We start from the raw sequence: 19,703 nt of genomic DNA, 5'->3' as shown, positions 1-19,703 counted from the left end.
GCCTAGACCAAGGCCTCAGCCACCATGGGTGATGCTCCCAACTCAACTTTGATAATCTCGTGTGGGGTCAAGCTCTTCGCTCGTATCATACATGAGATCATCATGACCAGTGGTCTTTCCATATGCTCCCATCCGTCATAGTATTCCTTCCCTGGTCCATCCTGGTCTCCCAAAGGCTGTCTCCTCGTGTGAAAGAGACTCAGACCCCAAATAGTTGCCCCATATAGAAGTGTGGGTGTAACCAGGGTGTCAAAAAGCCACAGTTTGATGCGTGGCTCATGAAATTGTATGTGAGCACATTGCCTCTCCAATGCACCTAAGGCTGCATATGCTTTTGCCAAACGAGCCTCTGATATCTCTCTCCAAGAGAACTGTGGTCCCTTCAATGTGACCCCCAAATAGACATACTGCCTAACCATCTCCACTGGCTCTCCATCAAAAGTAAACTGGTGCTCAGCTCTTGTCACCCAAGCAACTGAAGTGTTAAATACCATAACTTTAGTTTTCCCAAGGTTCACCTTAAGGTCTCTATCTCTGCAAAAAGCTGATAATGCATCCAAGTGTCTATTTAGTCCCTCAGGTGAGTCAGATATAAGTACAATATCGTCGGCATAAAGCAGCAATGGTATCAGCACTCCAGCTAGGCTGGCTCCGGCCCCACCAGTACTATCCACATATTCTGAAATTTCATTTATATACAGCCCAAATAGTGTCGGTGAAAGTGGACAGCCTTGTTTCACCCTAATGGTGCTATTGACTGTATTTGAGATGCCCTCAGGTGTTCGTACTCTGCCTGTCACTGTCTCATACAAGGCATAGATACTCCACTGTATCTCTACGGGCACATCAATGTTTTGCATTCTTCTCATGAGTCTAGCACGTGGCACTGTGTCAAAGGCCTTGCGAAAGTCCACAAAACAGAAATAGATCTTTTTCTTGAATGCCTTGCCTTCTTCAATGATTGCCCTCAATGTAAAGATATGGTCTAGAGTTGTATATCCCCTCCTGAAGCCAGTCTGGCCTTTTGATCTCAGGCCATGCATCTCGGCCCATTCACTTAATGCTTGTTCCACGATAGAGCCATATATCATGGCCAGCATGTGTCCAATCATGATAGTTCGATAGTTACTAGGTAGCGCGGGGTCTCCACTCTTAAAGAGTGGCAAAATAATATGGTCTGACCAACAGGTTGGAAATCCCTCACAAACCGCCCTATTTAAGATGTGAGCCAGCGTTGGTGCCAAGATATCACAAGCATGCGCGAAGTGTTCAGCTACTAAACCATCATGATCTTGGGCTTTTCCATTTTTCAGTTTCCATATGGCATTCCTCACTTTTTTTTCTGTGAAAAATCTGCAATTTGCTGGTCTTGAGGTTCAGGGGAGTGGCATAGGCTCTTGGCCAAGAACATCATAGAGTGTGCAAGCATATCCATGACAATCATCCAGTCTAGTAATCTGTAAGGGTGGCTGGTTCTCATGCATATTTTTCCATGCTCTCTTGCTGTCCTGTCCCAAGAACATGGAATATATTTCTGTTTCTAGTCTGCTCAGGTATTCCCGCTTCTTTTTGCGTACCAATCGTCTGAAGAGTGTTCGAGCATGCTTATGTGTACATATGCCAAGTGCCACCTCTCGCTGAAAACATGCTCGTGTCTCTTTGCATTCATCATCATACCAGCCATTCTGTGGGGCATTACCTCGTGGAGGTTTATCTGACAGTGTAGTGTGTGGGAAAGAGTAGGCTGCTGAAGTGTGTATTATCTCGGCCAACTGTCCTGTAAACTTGTTCAAAGAGGCCTGTCTGTCTAGCTCCCTCAATGCATCTCGCACAGTAGTGCTGTATATGTGTGAGGTCGCTTCTACAAAATCATAGCATGGTAATTTTGGTATGTGTGGCTGTGCTTCGTGTATATGCCCATATTGCATTGTGAAAGCTAGAATAGCATGGTCTGCTGCTAATCCAATTGGTCTGTCTGAGATTTCAAAGCTTTTTATATCAGGTAGCAAGTTGGGTGATCCAATCAAATAGTCCACTGTGCTTGATCCTTTCTTGTTATTCCAACATGTGAAACCATTAGATCTTGGCCACTGTGGCAGCCCGTTAAGGATGGCCAAACCATGTGCACTTCCCAATGCCAGTAGGTGTGTTCCATATTCTGTTATCTCTCTATCTTGGGCCGATCTAACTAATCCCACTTCATCTAATGCAATATCTCTGAACATCTCATCACTAGTGTCAAAGAAAGCAGATTGGTTGCTTCCTATGCGTGCATTAAAATCTCCTGCTAGTAGAACATCCCCAATTCTCATAAATCTCATTATGTCCTCATATAGTGGTGTATACGGGGATGCCTCTTTAGGGGCAAACTTAGAGTATGCAAGGGGAAAGTAGCATATGGCAATATACATGTCTCGAGTTCTACTTGTATGTAACCTGATCCACATGTATCTTGCCTCTACATCTCTATATACCACTTGGACTGTATCTCGGAGCTCTTCTCTAAATAGAATTGCCACACCTCCTGATCCCCTCGTCCGTCCAGGCCGCCTAGGCTGAGGGCGATATACACTTTCCCATCTATATCCATATACGTCAGGTAGACGGCTGTCTTTACATTGATGTGTCTCAGTATACATAGCAATGTCTATCCCTTTGAAAGTATTCTCAAAATAACCTGCATCTGTCTTAAGGGAGCCATTGCAATTCCACAGTGTGAACTTCAGGGTCTCATAGGCCGCGCACCATCATGGTATCCTTTTCTCTGTGATGATGACTCTTCCATCTCTGTAGACAGCCCATTTACCTGCTTTCCGTGCCTCTAGAACATGTGGCATATTTTTCCTCCTGTGGGCTATCTGGGCTGGGGTGAGGTCTTTATCTAGGTAGATCTTTTTTCCTTTGAGAGCGATCCTCTTGGAGAGGAAGGCTCTCTTCTTTTCCAAGTCTCCAAACTTCAAGATGAGGACTTTTGTTTTTGTGTCAGCTTTCCCGACTCGCCAAGCCCCAATGATGGGTACATCTGTAGCCCCAATTTTGGTGGCAAGAGCTGTAGCATCTTCAATTGGGGAGCTTTTCTCATCTAGTCCAACCACTCTTACGTGGAGTGCGCGTGCCCGTCTTTTTGCCTCTTCTTCCAAGGTGGCATTCATAACTTCCACTTCGTTGCCATGCATTCCTTTGTTCTTTTTTGCCACATCTATCCATTCTGCATTTTCTTTGATAGTATTCTCAACATTCTCCATTTTCTTTTGGGTGCCTTCCACCACACTTGCATAGGTGTGCATATTCTTTTTTAAAACATCCATTTCTTTTTGTAGTTCCGGTGTGATTTGTGGTTCCTTTTGTGCGTCCAATTTCTTTTTGCATTCTTCTAGTTCTTCTTGTAGATTAGAGATCATTGAGTCTTTCTCTGCCATGTGTGCATCCAATGTTTATTGCATCTCTTTTTTTAGTTCTTCCATCATTTCAGCTCGAACCTGCTCTTATATATCATTTTCCATTTCCTTCCTCATGATACACATTTCAGCACGGAGTATGGTCAACATCTCCTCATATAGTGTTTCATTAATTTTGCGGGATGTCTTCCCATATCTACTTGACCCTGGAGAGACATTCCAATCTCGGGTTTTACGCCCATAGGTTTTGTATCTCGTGTTCTTTGGCGGTGTATGAAACATTGTTTCCATGGTTGGTTTTGTGATTCCTTCATTGTCAGTTTCTTCCATCATGATTATAATATGTGCTATAGCATAAAACAGTTTACAGTCTGACTAGAGTAGTAAACCAGTAACATAAACTATCACTATAGCATGAACTGTCAGTATATCATAAACTGTCAATGTGACTGCATCATAAAATATGATTGTACCATAAACTGTCAATGTAGCATAGAACTGCCAATCTCACCTAAATTGTCACTGTAGCATGAAATGTTAATGTGCGTTAGTCTGAATTCACGCAAGTCTCCAGTCTACAGAGCATGGCAAAGTTCGCATCAGTCTGAGTACATCTGCAATCTCAGTACATTCACACAGGTCTGCATTCACGTCAGTCTGAGAGAGTCAACAGATTTCTTATACAGTCACAGTCACGACACAAAACTGTCCCATCAGTCACTGCGCATCCCTGCAGATACTGTTCACAAGGCCCACCACTGTTTACTGCAGATACATCCCGTCATTGTTCACTTAGTACTCCTGCATCAGTACATTTACAGCATTCTCAGTGCTCCTGCATCAGTACCTTCATCACAGCATTCTCACTACAGCATTCTCATTTGTCACAGTACATTCGTCACAGCATGTATTTTTGTCATAGGACATTCGTCAGTACAGCATTACTGCATCAGAGAGGTCATGCTTGTATCAGAGAGAGAGCTCACGCCTGCATTACTGACGACCTCAGACTTGTATCAAACTTGACAACCTGTCTTGCATCACGCTTGTATTACTGATGACTTGTCCTGCATCAGACTTGACAACCTATTCCGTCACGTCAGAGTATATCCGTTAGAGCATACCCGTCATGTCAGAGCATAACCGTCATGTCAGAGAGAGCATACCCGTCACGTCACAGACACACACACACACACACACACACACACACACACACACACACACACACACAGATTTACGAAAAAAGAGAGAGAGAGAGAGAGAGAGAGAGAGAGAGAGAGAGAGAGAGAGAGAGAGTTTAACATCTATAAAAGGCCAAAGTGGCCTATGAGACAAAATCCAAAGTATATCCATATCTAATGTCATCTCATCACAGTAAGGTGAAGATAACATTAAAATAAGTGGCCTATGAAACAATGCTAAGAATAACTGTATGATGGGAGTATGCTAGAGTAGAACCATATTTATTGTTGTTATAGGTTATAACATGCAACACTTATTTTGCAAGACTATATATACGCACATCTAGGAAAGAACAAACTCTTTACTAGAAGGAGATGAGCCAAAGGTAACTTTAGGTGTGAATATGGTGATACATCAATAGCATATCTTTCGTGAAAAAGTAGCTAGTTTTTATTTTGTATATCATATTCCTGTGACTGGCTATATACCTTTAGCTTGAGGCTGTTTTGGGTGATGGCAATGAGGAGTGTGACTTGGTGGAAGATAACTTTGATGGTCCTAAAAGGTTATTGGATATTCAATTGGTGAATGTGGTGCCATGGAGGCCTTTGGGTGAATTACCAAAATAGTCTTTGACTGGCTTCTCCCATTTTGGTTGAAGCAGTGAATTTTGCATCTCATGTGTGGCATTGAAACACATGTCGAGGGACAAAGCCCCCAACTAGACTGCTATGGGCAAACAACTTGCTTCTATACAAAAATACAGTGCAAAATTATCCTTATATCAAAAACATATGAAGTCATACACACAAATACAAGATTTACGGTATTTGAAGGGATTTAACAGGAAATATGTTTGGTTCGGAGATGGGGGGCCAACAATTGGGAAGATTGCCTATATATCATCATCCAACAGATATCATTATGGAGATTAGTGGGCATTACTGCTCTTCTTGGGGGACCATGGCAATCCAATGTCCAATGGAAGTTCAATAAATCAGAGCTAGAGATCTCATAAAGGGCTTTTAGATCTAGTTTATAGCAGCCATTATTCTGGCCTAGAGATCAGTTGTTTTTGGTATCATCAGGTAGTTCCAGGCTTGTTGAAGAAAAGTTGAGGTGATTGCTTCTCTTCCACAACCTCTTGAGAGTGGATTTGGGCTGCAATATGGACAGAGGAGCCATCTCCCTTGGGAGAGGAGGTTCTCTATGGAGATTGCTTCTAACATGGTATGAAAGTGGTTCACTTTCTTGTATCTTCTAGAGGATGCTTAAAGGCCAAGGCTTTAAGGCCTTAAGAGGAGCCACAATTATGGTACAGATAGGCAAAGGCATTGCCTCAAAGTGTGAAGGCTAGATTCAGCCACTCTTTTAGACCTGGACCATTCTCTTCTCTACACAGGACATTATTCTCAGAGTGATTGCTACTAGAAGAGAGTGGACATGGATGAGGGTAACAAGCTTACAAGAAAGGATCTACATCAAACAACATTTGCATGATGCTCTGGGCAAAGGATCTGAGGGGTTGCTGAGAGCCACAGGAGATGGTAGATTGACCCAGTCAGTCCTATGGTGGAGGGGAGACACTAAGCTTATCAAAGGAGGCCCCTCCACATACTACAGTTGGATCCCAAAGAGTGGGTTTGGAGGAACTCGTTCCTACATAGACCTCCTGACCTTTCCTTTTTTTGATTACTGACCGTCCTTGTTCGGATTACTGACGCCCAGATTGACCTTTTAAACAGCCGTGGTATTAGACTCTCAGGTGAGAAGATAGCTTGAAGATGCAGTTTTTTGTGTAAACATGTTTGTCATTTGCAAGGCTTTTAATATATTTTAACCTCATGGCCTTACAGGCTAACCTCACGTTATACAGTATACTTAAAGCAATTTGACTAAACTCTTTGTTTATGCATTTAAGGGCTAACCACAAACAGAGTGGATCAGATTCTTGAAGATGTTGAGTAAAATATACATTGATATGTTGATAGGTTAACATTATGTTTCTAAGCACACGAAGAGTAACTAAAATCTCTACCTACAGACAAGTTCTTAAAGTTTTCTTTAACCAGGGGTAAGAAGTCATCCTTTCACCTTGAAATGTAAAACAAATTTTCACACCCTCAAGCACAAATAAATCTTCTGAACCACAAATATGACCTAGGGTACTTTCCATTGTCATAACTTACTTTGGTCATATGCAACACGACCATCTTCATACTTCAAAGCCGTCCAAAGTTCTCCAACAGAGAAGGTTGGATCTGTTCGTTCACAGTACCTGCCATAATTTTCTTCATGCATTATTTAGGAATATTTGAACTTGCCTTCTTAATAGAATTTAGAAGCATGCAAATCAATATCCTCCTCTTGATACTTGGAATAGAAATGCGGAGATGTTTGGAGCTATTCTGGCAACACAGGGAGGCCCTCATGAGAGAGAGGAGGGCAGAACCATCAGATCAACTTATACAAAGGGTGGTGACTACTCCTATTCTAGAGTGAGCACAAATACCAGTACCAATACCCTCCCCATTCCCTCACAATGTACTAAAAATCTATAGATTTCAAAAAACCTCACAGGAGACCTCCGTTAGGCTGCAACAGATCACCATTACAAGGAATCACATTGGAGCAATCCCTGGGCATAGATAGAGCAAGACAAGTCTAACCCCTTGGGAGATGGCCCCATTTCCCTTACTATAGATGGATCCAAGACAGTATCGCCCATCATAGAATGCGCCCATCAAGACACCTCAAGCCCAATGTGATATAATAGATCTTGAAGTGGCCCACAAGATGGATACTTGATGATAGGCTGACATTGTGATGCCGTTACATCAGTCATCACTTAATTTTTGTTAGAAGCAGATTGTTTTTGATCATCCCTTATTCTTTCGCAGACATGGGAGCTTTCATGTTTCACAGCTATACATTTCTATCTAGATTTTTCATATACCCATTCAGTATGAGAATATCTTTTAGATGTGAGCTGGTTTGATAAATCTTTAAACAATTTTTGTGCTCTATGAGGAGATCAAACCTCACTTGTATTATTTCTTCAGGTCTCATATGCCACCTTCTTCGACCCCAAATCCTCAGTAGGTGTCACCCATGTCTTGGCTGTGTGTATCCTCTCGGCTGAGCTCCAAGTGGGGGGCAATCCAAGCTATACTGTAGTGGTGGGAGGAGATCCATGTGTAATCCATGTAACTGTAGCCATGCCTCTATCCGGTCATACTAGCACTCAGTATCCCCCTATAATGCCACCTGTCTAGATGACTCTAGTGCGAGCTGGGAGTATCTCTATCTCAGCAAGATCCAAAGCCTATGCAGGAAAGTCACTGTCTGGAAGAGGGCCTCTGTCACTAGAGGTGGTGCTCCCATCTTTGCTCTGATAATCTCACGTGGCACATAGGGCTTACTTCAAACCATCTGTGAAATCATTAGTACTAAGGGATCTCTTCATGTATTCCCACCCCTCATATATCTCATCCCCTGGGTAGTGGCTCTTCTCATGTAGTAGAGGCTCAATCCCCATATGGGGGCCCCATATACAAGTGCTAGTGTGACCAAAGTGTCGAAGAGCCAGAGCTTTGTCTAAGGCTCCTGAAATTGTATATATGCACACTGTCTCTCCATCACCCCAAGAGCCATACCCTCGTGTCAATCCATCCTCTGCTGCTCTCCTCTGAGACCGTTTCCATCAAGTGGCCATCTTCTCTGAAAACATCAGAAATGCAAAACTTGAAGAGAATAGTTTACTTCATGTATCAAAGTTGTAGGTGAATACAAATAGTCCGACTAGCTACTCTCAAAGTTCAACCTTCAAAGATAAAGACTTATAAAGCTCTAAAGCCCTTCCATACCTTCATCTTTTGTACCTCCTATGTAGAGAGGCTAACTCCTCGCAATACATAATAGTTCCTAGCAAAATTGCATAGCTAGGATTGGCAATTCTATGTGTATTTCTTGGGAAAGCATATGTTTGAAAGATCTATGTGACATAACAAGAGAAATATTCGTGTGAGTCAAAAGAAGGTCATCTCCCTTGAGATGACACAATGAATGACTAAACCTAGAAGGAGAAACTTGCGAAGAATCCCAATGCCATGAGATGTTCTTTGCTAGCTGAGTTATATGAGTGACTAAGCGTAAATGTTCTCCTAAGAGTGATTGCCGGGAGAGGAGTTGAATTAGAGGCAAGTTTCCTAGAGTATGTCTATGTGTAGAAGACACCAAAGTGAATCTCGATCCTGAAAATGTAATCCCCAAGTAAACCTCTAGCTTGTGTAGTCTCTGCATGAGTTTAGCACATGGTACTATGTCAAAGGCCTTACAGAATCCACAGAGGAGGAGTATACCTACCTCCCTTGTTCCTTGCTCTCCCTGATGATCGCTCGGAGTTTGAGGATATGATCAAGAGTGGAGTAAACCCTCCTAAAACCTACCTGTCCACATGCCCGATATTGGTGCTTCTCTACCCATTTTCTTAGCCCATGCTCTAGTATTGGTCCATAAAGCTTAGCTAGCACATGGCCAACCATGACCATTCTATAGTTCATAAGAACCATGGGGTCTCCAACTTTCAGGATTGGTACTATAGTATTAGCTAACCAACTAGCAAGAAAGCCTTCACATAGGGGCCTATTGAATTGGTGGGCTAGAAGGGGTGCTAGGATGTCTCTAGCATGTGATAGGTGCTTTGCTACTAGTCCATCATGGTCGTGGCGAGAGAGAGAGAGAGAGAGAGAGAGAGAGAGAGAGAGAGAGAGTGTGTGTGTGTGTGTGTGTGTGTGTGTGTGAGAGAGAGAGAGAGAGAGAGAGAGAGAGGAGTAGATTTTTATTGGACTTCGCCTCTGAGGGCACGGCTTCCTTTAAACGATTGCTCTCTAATGTGCAACGGGTTGCTCGGCAGTATGGGATCCATCATGCCTCTCTTTGTCGGCGGCATCGACACGCAGCGGAAGACTTACTGTCTTTGGTTCGTTCTCTGCTGGTGGACACCCCAGATGATGAATTTCTGCTGTCACTGGCGATGCATTTGGCTGATATTATTAAAGAGTTTCAGTTGAAATCTTATCAGCAGGCCAAATTGCAAAATTTGACTGAGAATTTGCAAGATAGTGCTTGTCAGACTCATAAGTTCTTTTGCACTCTGCATGTTTCTCCTGCTCGAGAAAATATGACTAGACTCCAGGATTTAGAAGGTCGAATGGTCACTAATCCTCAGACCATTGTCAATATGTGCAGGAATTATTTTCTAGATCTTCTTGGTTCTTCTCCGTCACCTTCTGACCAGGTTACGCATGCACGCTCAGTCTTCTATGATCTAGTCCGCCATCAGGTTCCACTTGATATGCAAACTACTTTGGAGGCAGATATTTGTGAGGAGGAGGTTATGGATGTTTTGTTACGTCTGCCTAAGGATAAAAGTCCCGGTTGGGATGGACTCACCAATGAATTCTTTGAGAGTTCTGCTACCCAACTAGTGAAGCCATTGACGGCTATGTTTCAGCAGGTTTGGGAAACAGGGTTCATGCCTTCCTCATGGAAAGAAAGTCTTATCAAACTGCTTCCAAAGGTTCCTTCGCCGTCAATGTTGCAACATTGTAGACCAATTTCTTTGATGGGTTCGATGTATAAAATCTTTTCCAAAGTGCTGGTGAATCGGCTCCACAAGCATCTTCCAGCTATTGAGCATCCTCTTCAATATGGTTTCATTAAGGGCCACAACATTCTGCATAATATCTTAAATGTGCAAATGGCTATTGACTATGCAAGGCACTCTAGTCAGGAAGTGGTATTGATTCAATTGGATCTGGAAAAGGCTTTTGACTATTTAGACTGGTCTTTCATTGCAGAACTTATGTCTACTATGGGTTTTGGTACTCGGATGTCCCGCTTGATCTACACCATTAGTGCTGCGGCTTCTTCGCGAGTTATGCTAAATGGTGGTGTTACAGAGCCATTTGTCCTTGCACGCTCTGTGAGACAGGGTTGCCCTTTGAGTTATCTCTTCTTTGCCTTGGCGACTCATCCGGTTCTTTCGATGTTATCTTCAATGGCAGCTTCTATTCAGCTGGCCGGATTGTCTCTTCCTTTGGGATAGCACTTCATTAGCCAATCTTTGGCTGATGATAGCTTTATGATTTTGCGTGTAGACAAGGACAACATTTGCAAGGCATTAGAAGTTTGGACGCTCTTTGGTCATGCTTCTGGTCTTCGTATCAATGCTTTCAAATCAGCCATTCTCAGTTGCACGGAGTCCGATTTACAGTCATTGGGCTCGCAGGGACAGGTTGTTCCCCGTGGTTCCATTGTCAGGCATCTTGGGTACCCTTTGGGTGTTGATGTTCGGCCAAAGCAACTACTAGAGTGGATTTCACAAAAACTGGCAGTTGAGTTTATGTATTGGAAGTCGCAAGTGTGGCCCTTCCATGTTCGCCTCAAAGTGGCTCAGACAATTATGCTGCCAATGCTCACATATTTCTTGCCTTTGCTGCCTTGGACTCCTACTACTTTGAATGCTCTCACTCGGCCCATTCGTTTCATGTTATGGAAGAAGGATTCATTGCATGCAAGTATTTCGTGGATTTCGTGTCCACATATATGTACCCCCAAACGCCTGGGTGGTGGAGCTATTTTGGATGCCGAAACTCACATGCTAGCACTTCGTTGGTCTCTTTTTCGTGCCATGTGTGTGGATCATCACCCGTGGGCCGTTATAGCCCGTTATTTTCTTGAGGACCGCGGGCTTCTGCATGGTAATACACAAATTCGGAGCTCCTGGTGGCATGTTCTTAATGCAGACTCTCGGTTTTCCAGTCCTTCCTCATCCCTGTTAGTTCATTTGGTCGGCTGCTGGAAAGTGGTGCTTCAAAAGGCGCGTTGGCATCCAGCAGAGAACCGCTTGCGTACTAACTCTTTTCAACTGGAATTGTTGGTAGCCTCGAGATTACTTTCATGGGAAGACAAACATGAGCTCAGACCAAAATTTAACCGCATGGCCCGTTTGGGCGTGACTTCAGTTGCAGATGCCACCCTTGCCAGTCGTAATGTCTTCGTATCATTTCGTACTGCCTGGAGACTTTTCAGAATCCCTCGTGGATACCGTGATTTATGGGAACAGCTTTTGTTAGTGCTCCAGAGCAGGCAACCCTTTCCTACCCTTGCTGTGGATTGTCCTTGGCAGGACTGGGACCTTGCAGGTCAGTTGAGTTTGGAAAAGGCCTCAGCTAACCAGGTGTACCATCTTCTGATTAAAGATCATCAATGGCTGGTTGCTAAAGCTAAAACTGTATGGGGATTGCGGAAATCTCAGTCATGGTGGAAGGCAACTGTGATGGAGGGATGGTTGAATAAGACACCTTTCAAATGCAAGGTCTTTCTTTGAAGGGTGATGATTGGTGGTCTTCCTCTTGCCTCGGCCCTTTCCAAGCGTTGAATCTCTAACGGCAATTGTTTCTTTTGCACCACTACTATGGAATCGGCTCGTCATCGATTTATTTCTTGCCCTCTCGCTAGGAATATCTGGTCGCTCTTGTTACAGGTTTGGCGAGCTGTGGTGGGTTTCTCACTAAGCCCTTTCGATTGGGTTTTTGTGCACCCAAAATACCCCACACCAGCACAGTTGCATATGAAGATCTTATTCCACTTTTTTAGATACTGGGAATGCTGGCACAATTGGACCACTCGGAATGCCTTTCTTTTTTATTCGGCCTCTAATGTTCCGGGACACATTGCCAGGATTAAAGGTCTCTTGCATTGGCAGATAGATCTCATTCGGCACTCGGACTTGCTCCCTCGGGAAGACTTACTTCCCTGGCATATGGCAATTTCCTCTGCGTCTTTGCCATGACTTGTGTAACTCTTTCATGGTTTCGTACTGAGATTTTACACACGCTGGCTTAGAGCCATCGTGTATCTTGTAATCATGTAAACTTGTACCCTTTTTTTCGTAATTAATACAATTACCTTTTACGAAAAAAAAAGAGAGAGAGAAGAGGCAATATGAAATGCACATGCAATAGTACACTATGCACTATGGTAGGACTATTCTAACAGTGGGATGTGTAAGTGTCGGTGCTCTCATGAGCACACCACCAAGACCTATGGACCGCTACCTTTGTTCTCATTCATTTACCACTCTTCTTCGGTCACAAAGCTCCTGACTGACACGCCGCTGCTCTCGCCCCCGCCATCGCAACCCCTCGAACCCTTCCCCCCCCCCCCCCCCCCCCCCCTTCCCCTGCCTCTTCCGCGCTGCAAGGTGTTGCACACGTATGGGTCCTCTCTTCTACCGGCGGTTCTTCCTCTGACTTGGAGGCTCTGCTCCTACCTTATGGCTCTATGAAGGTCCTTCCCTTGTTATAGCTCAGTGGTGGTATTGGTGGTTTTTCCTTCTTCTTCGACAATAGAGAGTCTAAGAGGGTGAAGGTGAGGCACGGTCTAGAGGAAGAACGATTATGTAGGGGGAAGGGAAAGGTGTGGTGGGGAAGAGAAAGGGGGGTAATATTGGTAAGTTTAGAGGAGGGGTACTAGCATTAACAAAGAGGTAGAGTAGAGACAGGTTTAGGGAAAGCTGGGAATGATGAGGTATAACCAAAGGGAGAGAAGAATAAAGTTCCTGCCAAGTTCGTGGATGGGGGGGCTCCAAGAGATGGTGTACATGCTGTCACAGGTGACTGGAAGTGCTTCAGGCCTGGCTGCAGCATGACACTTGCCACAGGCGATAGTAGATGATGATGATGAAAGCAGAACGATCCAAAGATGGCATAGGCGACAATCAGCAACACAACACAGAGATGATGGGGAGCAGCATAGTCATGATGAAGATGAAGATGATGATGATGATGCCCAGCAGCGAAATGTTGAAGATGATAACGATTGTCAGGAACAATAGTGAGATGATGAAACTTTGTAATCTTGCTGTCTTTCTTTTTTTTCATTTTATCCTTCCAAAAAAAAAGAGATAATAATCACTGATTAAGGACTTGAGTCCCTATGCAAGAGCTCTCTTTTTTCTTCTTCCACTTCACTCATGTGTTGTTTGCATGAAAGAGACCTTCACATGCAGGGAGTGTATCCTTCCTCCCTCTATTTCCTTTCCACCATGTAGGCCATTTGCCATGCACCAAGAATTTGTAACACATTCGCAAGTACTATGGTGCGTTCAATATTCAATCCAATTTAATGCATTCCCCTGCCTGTCCAAACTCATGCCATGTGCATTTAATCCAAACAATGGTTCTTATGTTTCATGTAGAATAATATAAATGCAACCAACTTTCTTTAAATGCTTACTTTTTGCTCTAATGTTATTCACAAAAATGAAATACAACAAAGACTTCCTTTCCATGAAAGATCCAAGTGTTTTCTTTAACCCAACAAAAGAGAATCTACCTATTTGTGTGCATTTTGGGGTTGATACATGTGCACTCTCCTATTGTGCTACCCAATGCATGCAAGTGACTACATGGCCAGTGTGTCCTAGGTCTTGGCCATGGAACCAAAATGTAGTGCTCTACGAGCTTGACGTTGGGACCATTGAGCACATCCTTATTCTTTCAAGGATTTGGACCTACGAAGTGCACGGATATCTCTCACCTCTAACGTTGCAACCTCATGGTGCTAATTGAATAGATACAATTGGCACATGAGGGAGCCTAGATCTCGATGAAACATCCAACTAAATTTTACAACAATATTTTTCTTCAAAAATCATGACAATCTCTCTTACGATTCATACCCATCTTAATCCACATATACATATCAAGATTCAAGATCATGTCATGATACATATCCTGTTTGTTGTTCCTGCCTAATCTATATTGTTGCTACTTCTAATCCCCGTGTGGTACTGTGGTATCTCATGTCATATCTTTAGGTTGACTCCCACATGTATATTTGAACTCTAGGTAGGCTCTTCTTTGGGCTTTGGTGTGCTTCTATAATCATTATTACATCCTATTTCTCCATCAGCTCCTCCAGTCTCCTTGGATGTGTCCAAAGGAGCCATTAAAGTTCCACATTGCAATCCATAGCTTTTAAGTATCTATAGCATAGACTGAGTCCCTATCCAACCGACTTGCCATCAATGATGATTGTGCCGTCCTTGTACACTGCTTTCTTGTCTTCTTTCCTAGCTTTAAGTATCCTAGGCATGTTGGCGTACATGGTGCTCGACTTTATTTTAGTAAGATCATCATCTATATAGATAGAATCCCCCGGAAGTCCTCTTAGGATAACCTTCTCCTAATGAAGGCCATTCTCCCCACCTCATCCTAGAATTGTAATATCAATGTCAGTTTTTATGCATCCTTCCCTATCCTGTAAGCTTTGATGAAAGGAAAGGGATACTCTTCCTTATATTCGAGCATAGGGCCTTACCATCCTCTTACAGCGAAGAGTTCTCTCTTTTGATTATGCCAATGACTCTTACATTTAGGCATCTTGCTTGTCTCATCCTTTCTTTCTCGAGAGTGGCATTGGCAATTCGACATTTCTTTTTAGGTCCGTTTTCTTCCACTTCCTTTTTGATATTTTCCTTTACTTCTTCCATCCACCCTTCTTGTGAGCCTTCGAGCTTTTAGCATCAATGTCTTTGTGACTACCTTTGAGATGTGCTCTTTGATGGTGCTAATCGTGTCCTCTTGTACTTCTCATTCTTCTCAACTTTTGGTCTTCAAGTATGTGATCTCCTCTTCACTTGTTTGATTTCAAATTGTATGGCTGCTTTCTCTTTCTACATTCAACCTTACTTTCAAGTTTAGGGATTTTGTCCATCAAATCTCACTATACTATATTGATGTTATTAATCAGTGTCTCGAGGGATTTTTCCAATTAATCCAGTGTTGCTTCCATTTTTGTTCACGATTTGTAGCCAGATGAGGTGTCAAAAGGTGCTTTATATGTGTAGGCCCATATGGGTGACAATGTGACAGGTTTCATGGTGATGGATGGATTGATGGATGGATGGACGAATTGTGGGGGGTCTTCAGGCAGAGTCCAAACACTGACAGCAAGTTGCATATGGTCAATTAGAAATGGCCAGCAGTTGGAGATGGAGGTGGACAATGATCATAAGTAGACAACCATAGCAAGTTGGATGGAGGCAATTAGACATGGCTGTAAGATCTCAAGTAACAATGGTAGGGGGGAGATAGTAGGTTGGCAATCAAAGAAAGATAGGTGGGATGGCACGACGCAAGCCACAATGTCAAAAAAGTGTGATGTGGCAAGAGGCAGGCAATGTCATCAACAAATCATGATGTGGCAAGGGGACATGCGATATCAATAATAGGCAAGGGACACGACCAAGTTAGGTGACATGGCCATTTTAAAGGCCCGATATTGAATGTATTAGGTGAAAAAGGTAGTCAATAGGCATGATGATATTGGTGCGGTGACGACATGCAATAAGTGACATGGAGGGAGGTGACAGGTGACATGAAGTCAAGACGCAATAGGTTGAGAGGAGAGAGACACATTGTGTGTGCCAGAGAGAGAGAGAGAGAGAGAGAGAGAGAGAGAGAGAGAGAGAGAGAGAGGCGGAGTGAGAGAGAGTAGTCGAGGAGTGATGGCAACCTATCGCGACTGTCCTTCTACACCGACCTAATCAAGCAAACCCTTGCTTGTACCATCTCACGCAGTTTGCATAAGGTCCGCGGGTCCCTGTCCGTGTGCGCCAAAGAGAGAGAGAGAGAGAGAGAGAGAGAGAGAGAGAGAGAGAGAGAGAGAGAGAGGGGACAAGACATTCCTGCTCTGGTGGATTTTCATTCATCCCCTGTTTCGTCCAAGACAGGGGGTTGAGCTCCCCTGGTTGCCAACCTGCCTGACGATTCTGACCTACACGCTAGTTGCTATGCTCTACCCTGTCTCCCATCTACTCATCTTTTGCAGACCTGTGTGCGTGTGAGAGTCCCATTTGACGGCAATGGCAATAGTCATAAATCAAGTGCATCTGAGTCTTCCTCCTTTCACTTCTACAGAAGGTTACGCCTCCCTGCCTGCTTCACACGACCTACTACTGGTGGACGACTTGCACATTATCCTCCTGCATTCTCGAGGCATCTGACCATCAGACACAGAGAGTGAGAAGGTGAAGATCGAGCAGGCCTGTGGTTTGCATGATATGCAACAGGGTTCAATAAGACGTTTGTGATCAGCAAAACTGGTGCTACTATGGAGAATTTGCAGGAATCAAATGGTATCAACATGGCCTTCCTCGATTAACATATAGGTCAAGGGAATGACCAAGATCTAGAGGGTTTGGATGGGGATTCGTCGGCTAGAGACCCCATGCAAATGATGGATGGGGATGAGATGGGCAAATGTCGTAGGATGTCGGTTGAAAAACCAGTCGAAGCGCCAGTCGAAGCGTGTTGTTTATGCTCCATAGAACAAAAGACATCCCAATTTCCGGCTAACACAACTTTCCACAACCAATATTGCTTACTGCGCGAAGAAATACCTTTCACATTCCACAAGGCAATTTGCATGATAAATTCCAAATGAGACAAACTATTGAGCCACCTCTTTCCCTTTCCCTTTCACATCAATGGCTTGAGCTGCCTGGAATCTCTCCATTTGACTTCGAATTACATCTACAAGATCTATCCTCTGTAAACCAGCAATCGAAGCACAGGAAGGAAACTGTTGTTGCTAGGAATGAAGAGCATCTCGAGGAGGCACAAGCCTCCCACGCACATCAAAGCGCAAAGCAGGATCAGAAGACCTTTTATCATCCACTGCTGGTATACGAGAAGATTGAGGTTTCATATAAAACTCCCTGCCTCTACGTTGAAAGGTTTGAGTGATAGGATGCAGCGGTGGATGACAAGAACCCTATCTGGTCTTACGTCTAACCATAGTGACCCAAGAATCCTCCTGAGGAGACAAATTCCACAGCGCACACTCCACGCCAACTTGGGAAACATCCTTTTTCCCGTCATCTCGACCATGTTGGGGAAGCTGCTCAAGATCCACTTGTGATTGCTGAAACATTTGTTGAGGATGGTGGTCTTGCAGAACCATGTCAAGATCCATAGAGCACTGCAGTACCTCAGGCTTTTTGTCGCATGCAAAAACGAAATGGCCCAATCAGCCACATTTGATGCAGTGTCCAGCAAAAGTACCCCATTTCAATTCATACACCAAGGTTTGCAACCTTGGAACCTCAAGGCGGCGGCCGAGGTTTCCCTGTATTCCAAAGCATACATGCTCTATTCCTATTGCGGGAAGCTAGTTGAGGTTCCACCAAAACCTCGCCAAGGGTTCTCAAAACCAAAGGGAGGAGTCTCCAAAGATGTGAAGGAAAATCAACCACCTCCATCCAAATTGGGCATGCCTGCCTAAGCTCCTCTTGAAACTCTTTATGAGGGGGAGGTTTTGTGGCTGGTGGGCATATATGCACCTTCTACTGCAAGGGAACGTTGTCAACTTTGGGACCCTTGCCATGGCTCGTCAAGGCTTCGTCATGGGTGATTTTAATGCATGTGTTTCTGGGTATCAGGCGACTTCTCCGCACTCAATCATGGATGTCCCTGATAGACAGGCTTGGGATGCCCTTGCAGCAAGGTCTTTGAAACAGGACATGTGGTCCTGGATGTATCCTTCACAATCAGGATATACTTATCGTTCTTTTTAGCATCCAAATACCTGGGCCAAATTGGATAGGATCTACATTTGCCAGTCTGAGTCTTTTCTTCCTGCAGTCATTGACATATGGGTGGAAAGACAGCATGTCTTGTCGGATCATTACCCTTTAGTCATGGAAATGAGTCACAGACCAGTTAATGCTTTTTAAGACTCTCCTTGCTCAGTTGCCTCTTTGTTTTAACCAATCTTTTCTGCAACAAAATCAGTTTTCAGATGGTGTTCAACAACTGATCGCTTCTTTTAGCTTGAGGACCTTATCTGGAGGGATGGATGCATGGAGGGTTTTTAGGGACAATGCCGGAGCGTTTTCCAGACAATATGGTATTCAGCATGCTTCCTCTTTACGAGCTGAATTGCAGCATGCTCAATCTTTATTGGCTCATTCATTGTCACTATGTTAGGCAGGAGATTACAATGATGACTTGCTCACATGCATCGAATGGTTGAAAGGTAGGGTTCAATCTCTTCAGGAAGAGGAATATGAAAAATACAAATTGCTGGCCAGGGCTAAAGCTTTATACGACAATAGTTGTCAACCCCATCAATTTTTTGCTCTTCTGCACCAGAAATATGCTCGGGAAAATATAGTGCGTTTAATGGATGGACAAGGTGTTATGGTGACTGATCCTTCTTCCATCATTTGGATGAGTGTTGAATTTTATAGATCCTTATTTAGTCCGCAAGAGTTTCTTTCAGATGCCGTTCATTCTGCTTGCAGATATATTTGCAGGTTGGTTAGTAATCAGGTCAAAACCAATTGGGTGGATTTAATGGAGGCTGATATTTCAAAAGATGAAGTGGAAGAAGTACTGTCCCACTTGCCTCGAAGGAAAATTCCTGGCTAGGATGGGCTGCCTAATGAGCTGTTTTCAGCCCATGTGAAGCAGCTTAAGGACCCATTAACTCGCATGTGTCAGCGAGTGTGGAATTCCGGAATGATGCCCTCAGATTGGAAGATTGCTGTCATTAGGTTGTTGCCCAAGGTTCCCTCTCCAACATATTTGAAATAATGGAGACCTATTTCTGTTATGGGTTCTTTATATAAAATCTTTTCCAAGATCATTGCCAACAGATTGCAAACGGTATTTCCCTACCTAGTTCATCCACGTCAATATGGCTCCATTAAAGTCTGGAATATAATGCACAACATCTTGAATGTTCAATTGGGAATTGACTACGCCAAAGCTTCGAGCCAGCAAGTGGTTATGCTTCAACTTGATATTGAGAAGGGTTTTGATCATGTTAGCTTGTCTTTTTTGCGACAATTAATGTCTACAATGGGATTCGGTTCTCGCATGATTTCTTTGGTAGATACCATTAGTCAGGGTGCTGTGGCTCGTATTGCACTTAATGGAAGGATCACAGAGGAAATTGCCTTATCCCGGTCTCTTTAGCAAGGCTTCCCTCTCAGTCCTTTGCTCTTTGCTTTAGTCACTCACCCGATGCTCTCATTGTCGGATAAGT

At 43.7% G+C, this 19,703-nt stretch overlaps 1 protein-coding gene across 1 annotated transcript in view; it reads right to left on the bottom strand.

Moving 5' to 3' along the window:
* Nucleotides 1-19,703, bottom strand: part of LOC148011744 (alpha-amylase-like) — a 108,441-nt gene that overhangs the window by 28,586 nt on the left and 60,152 nt on the right. Inside the window, exon 4 of the mRNA XM_087670265.1 lies at nucleotides 6,770-6,858. Within this exon, the coding sequence (XP_087526391.1) occupies nucleotides 6,770-6,858 (89 nt within the window). The remainder of the gene's footprint in view (nucleotides 1-6,769; nucleotides 6,859-19,703) is intronic.

The sequence above is a fragment of the Lygodium microphyllum genome, chromosome 28, assembly GCF_053477565.2.
Source record: "Lygodium microphyllum isolate KBCC chromosome 28, Lygodium_microphyllum_v1.1.10, whole genome shotgun sequence".
NCBI lineage: Eukaryota > Viridiplantae > Streptophyta > Polypodiopsida > Schizaeales > Lygodiaceae > Lygodium > Lygodium microphyllum.
Note: the sequence above shows the minus strand (reverse complement) of the source record. Positions and strands in the feature narration are given on the sequence as shown.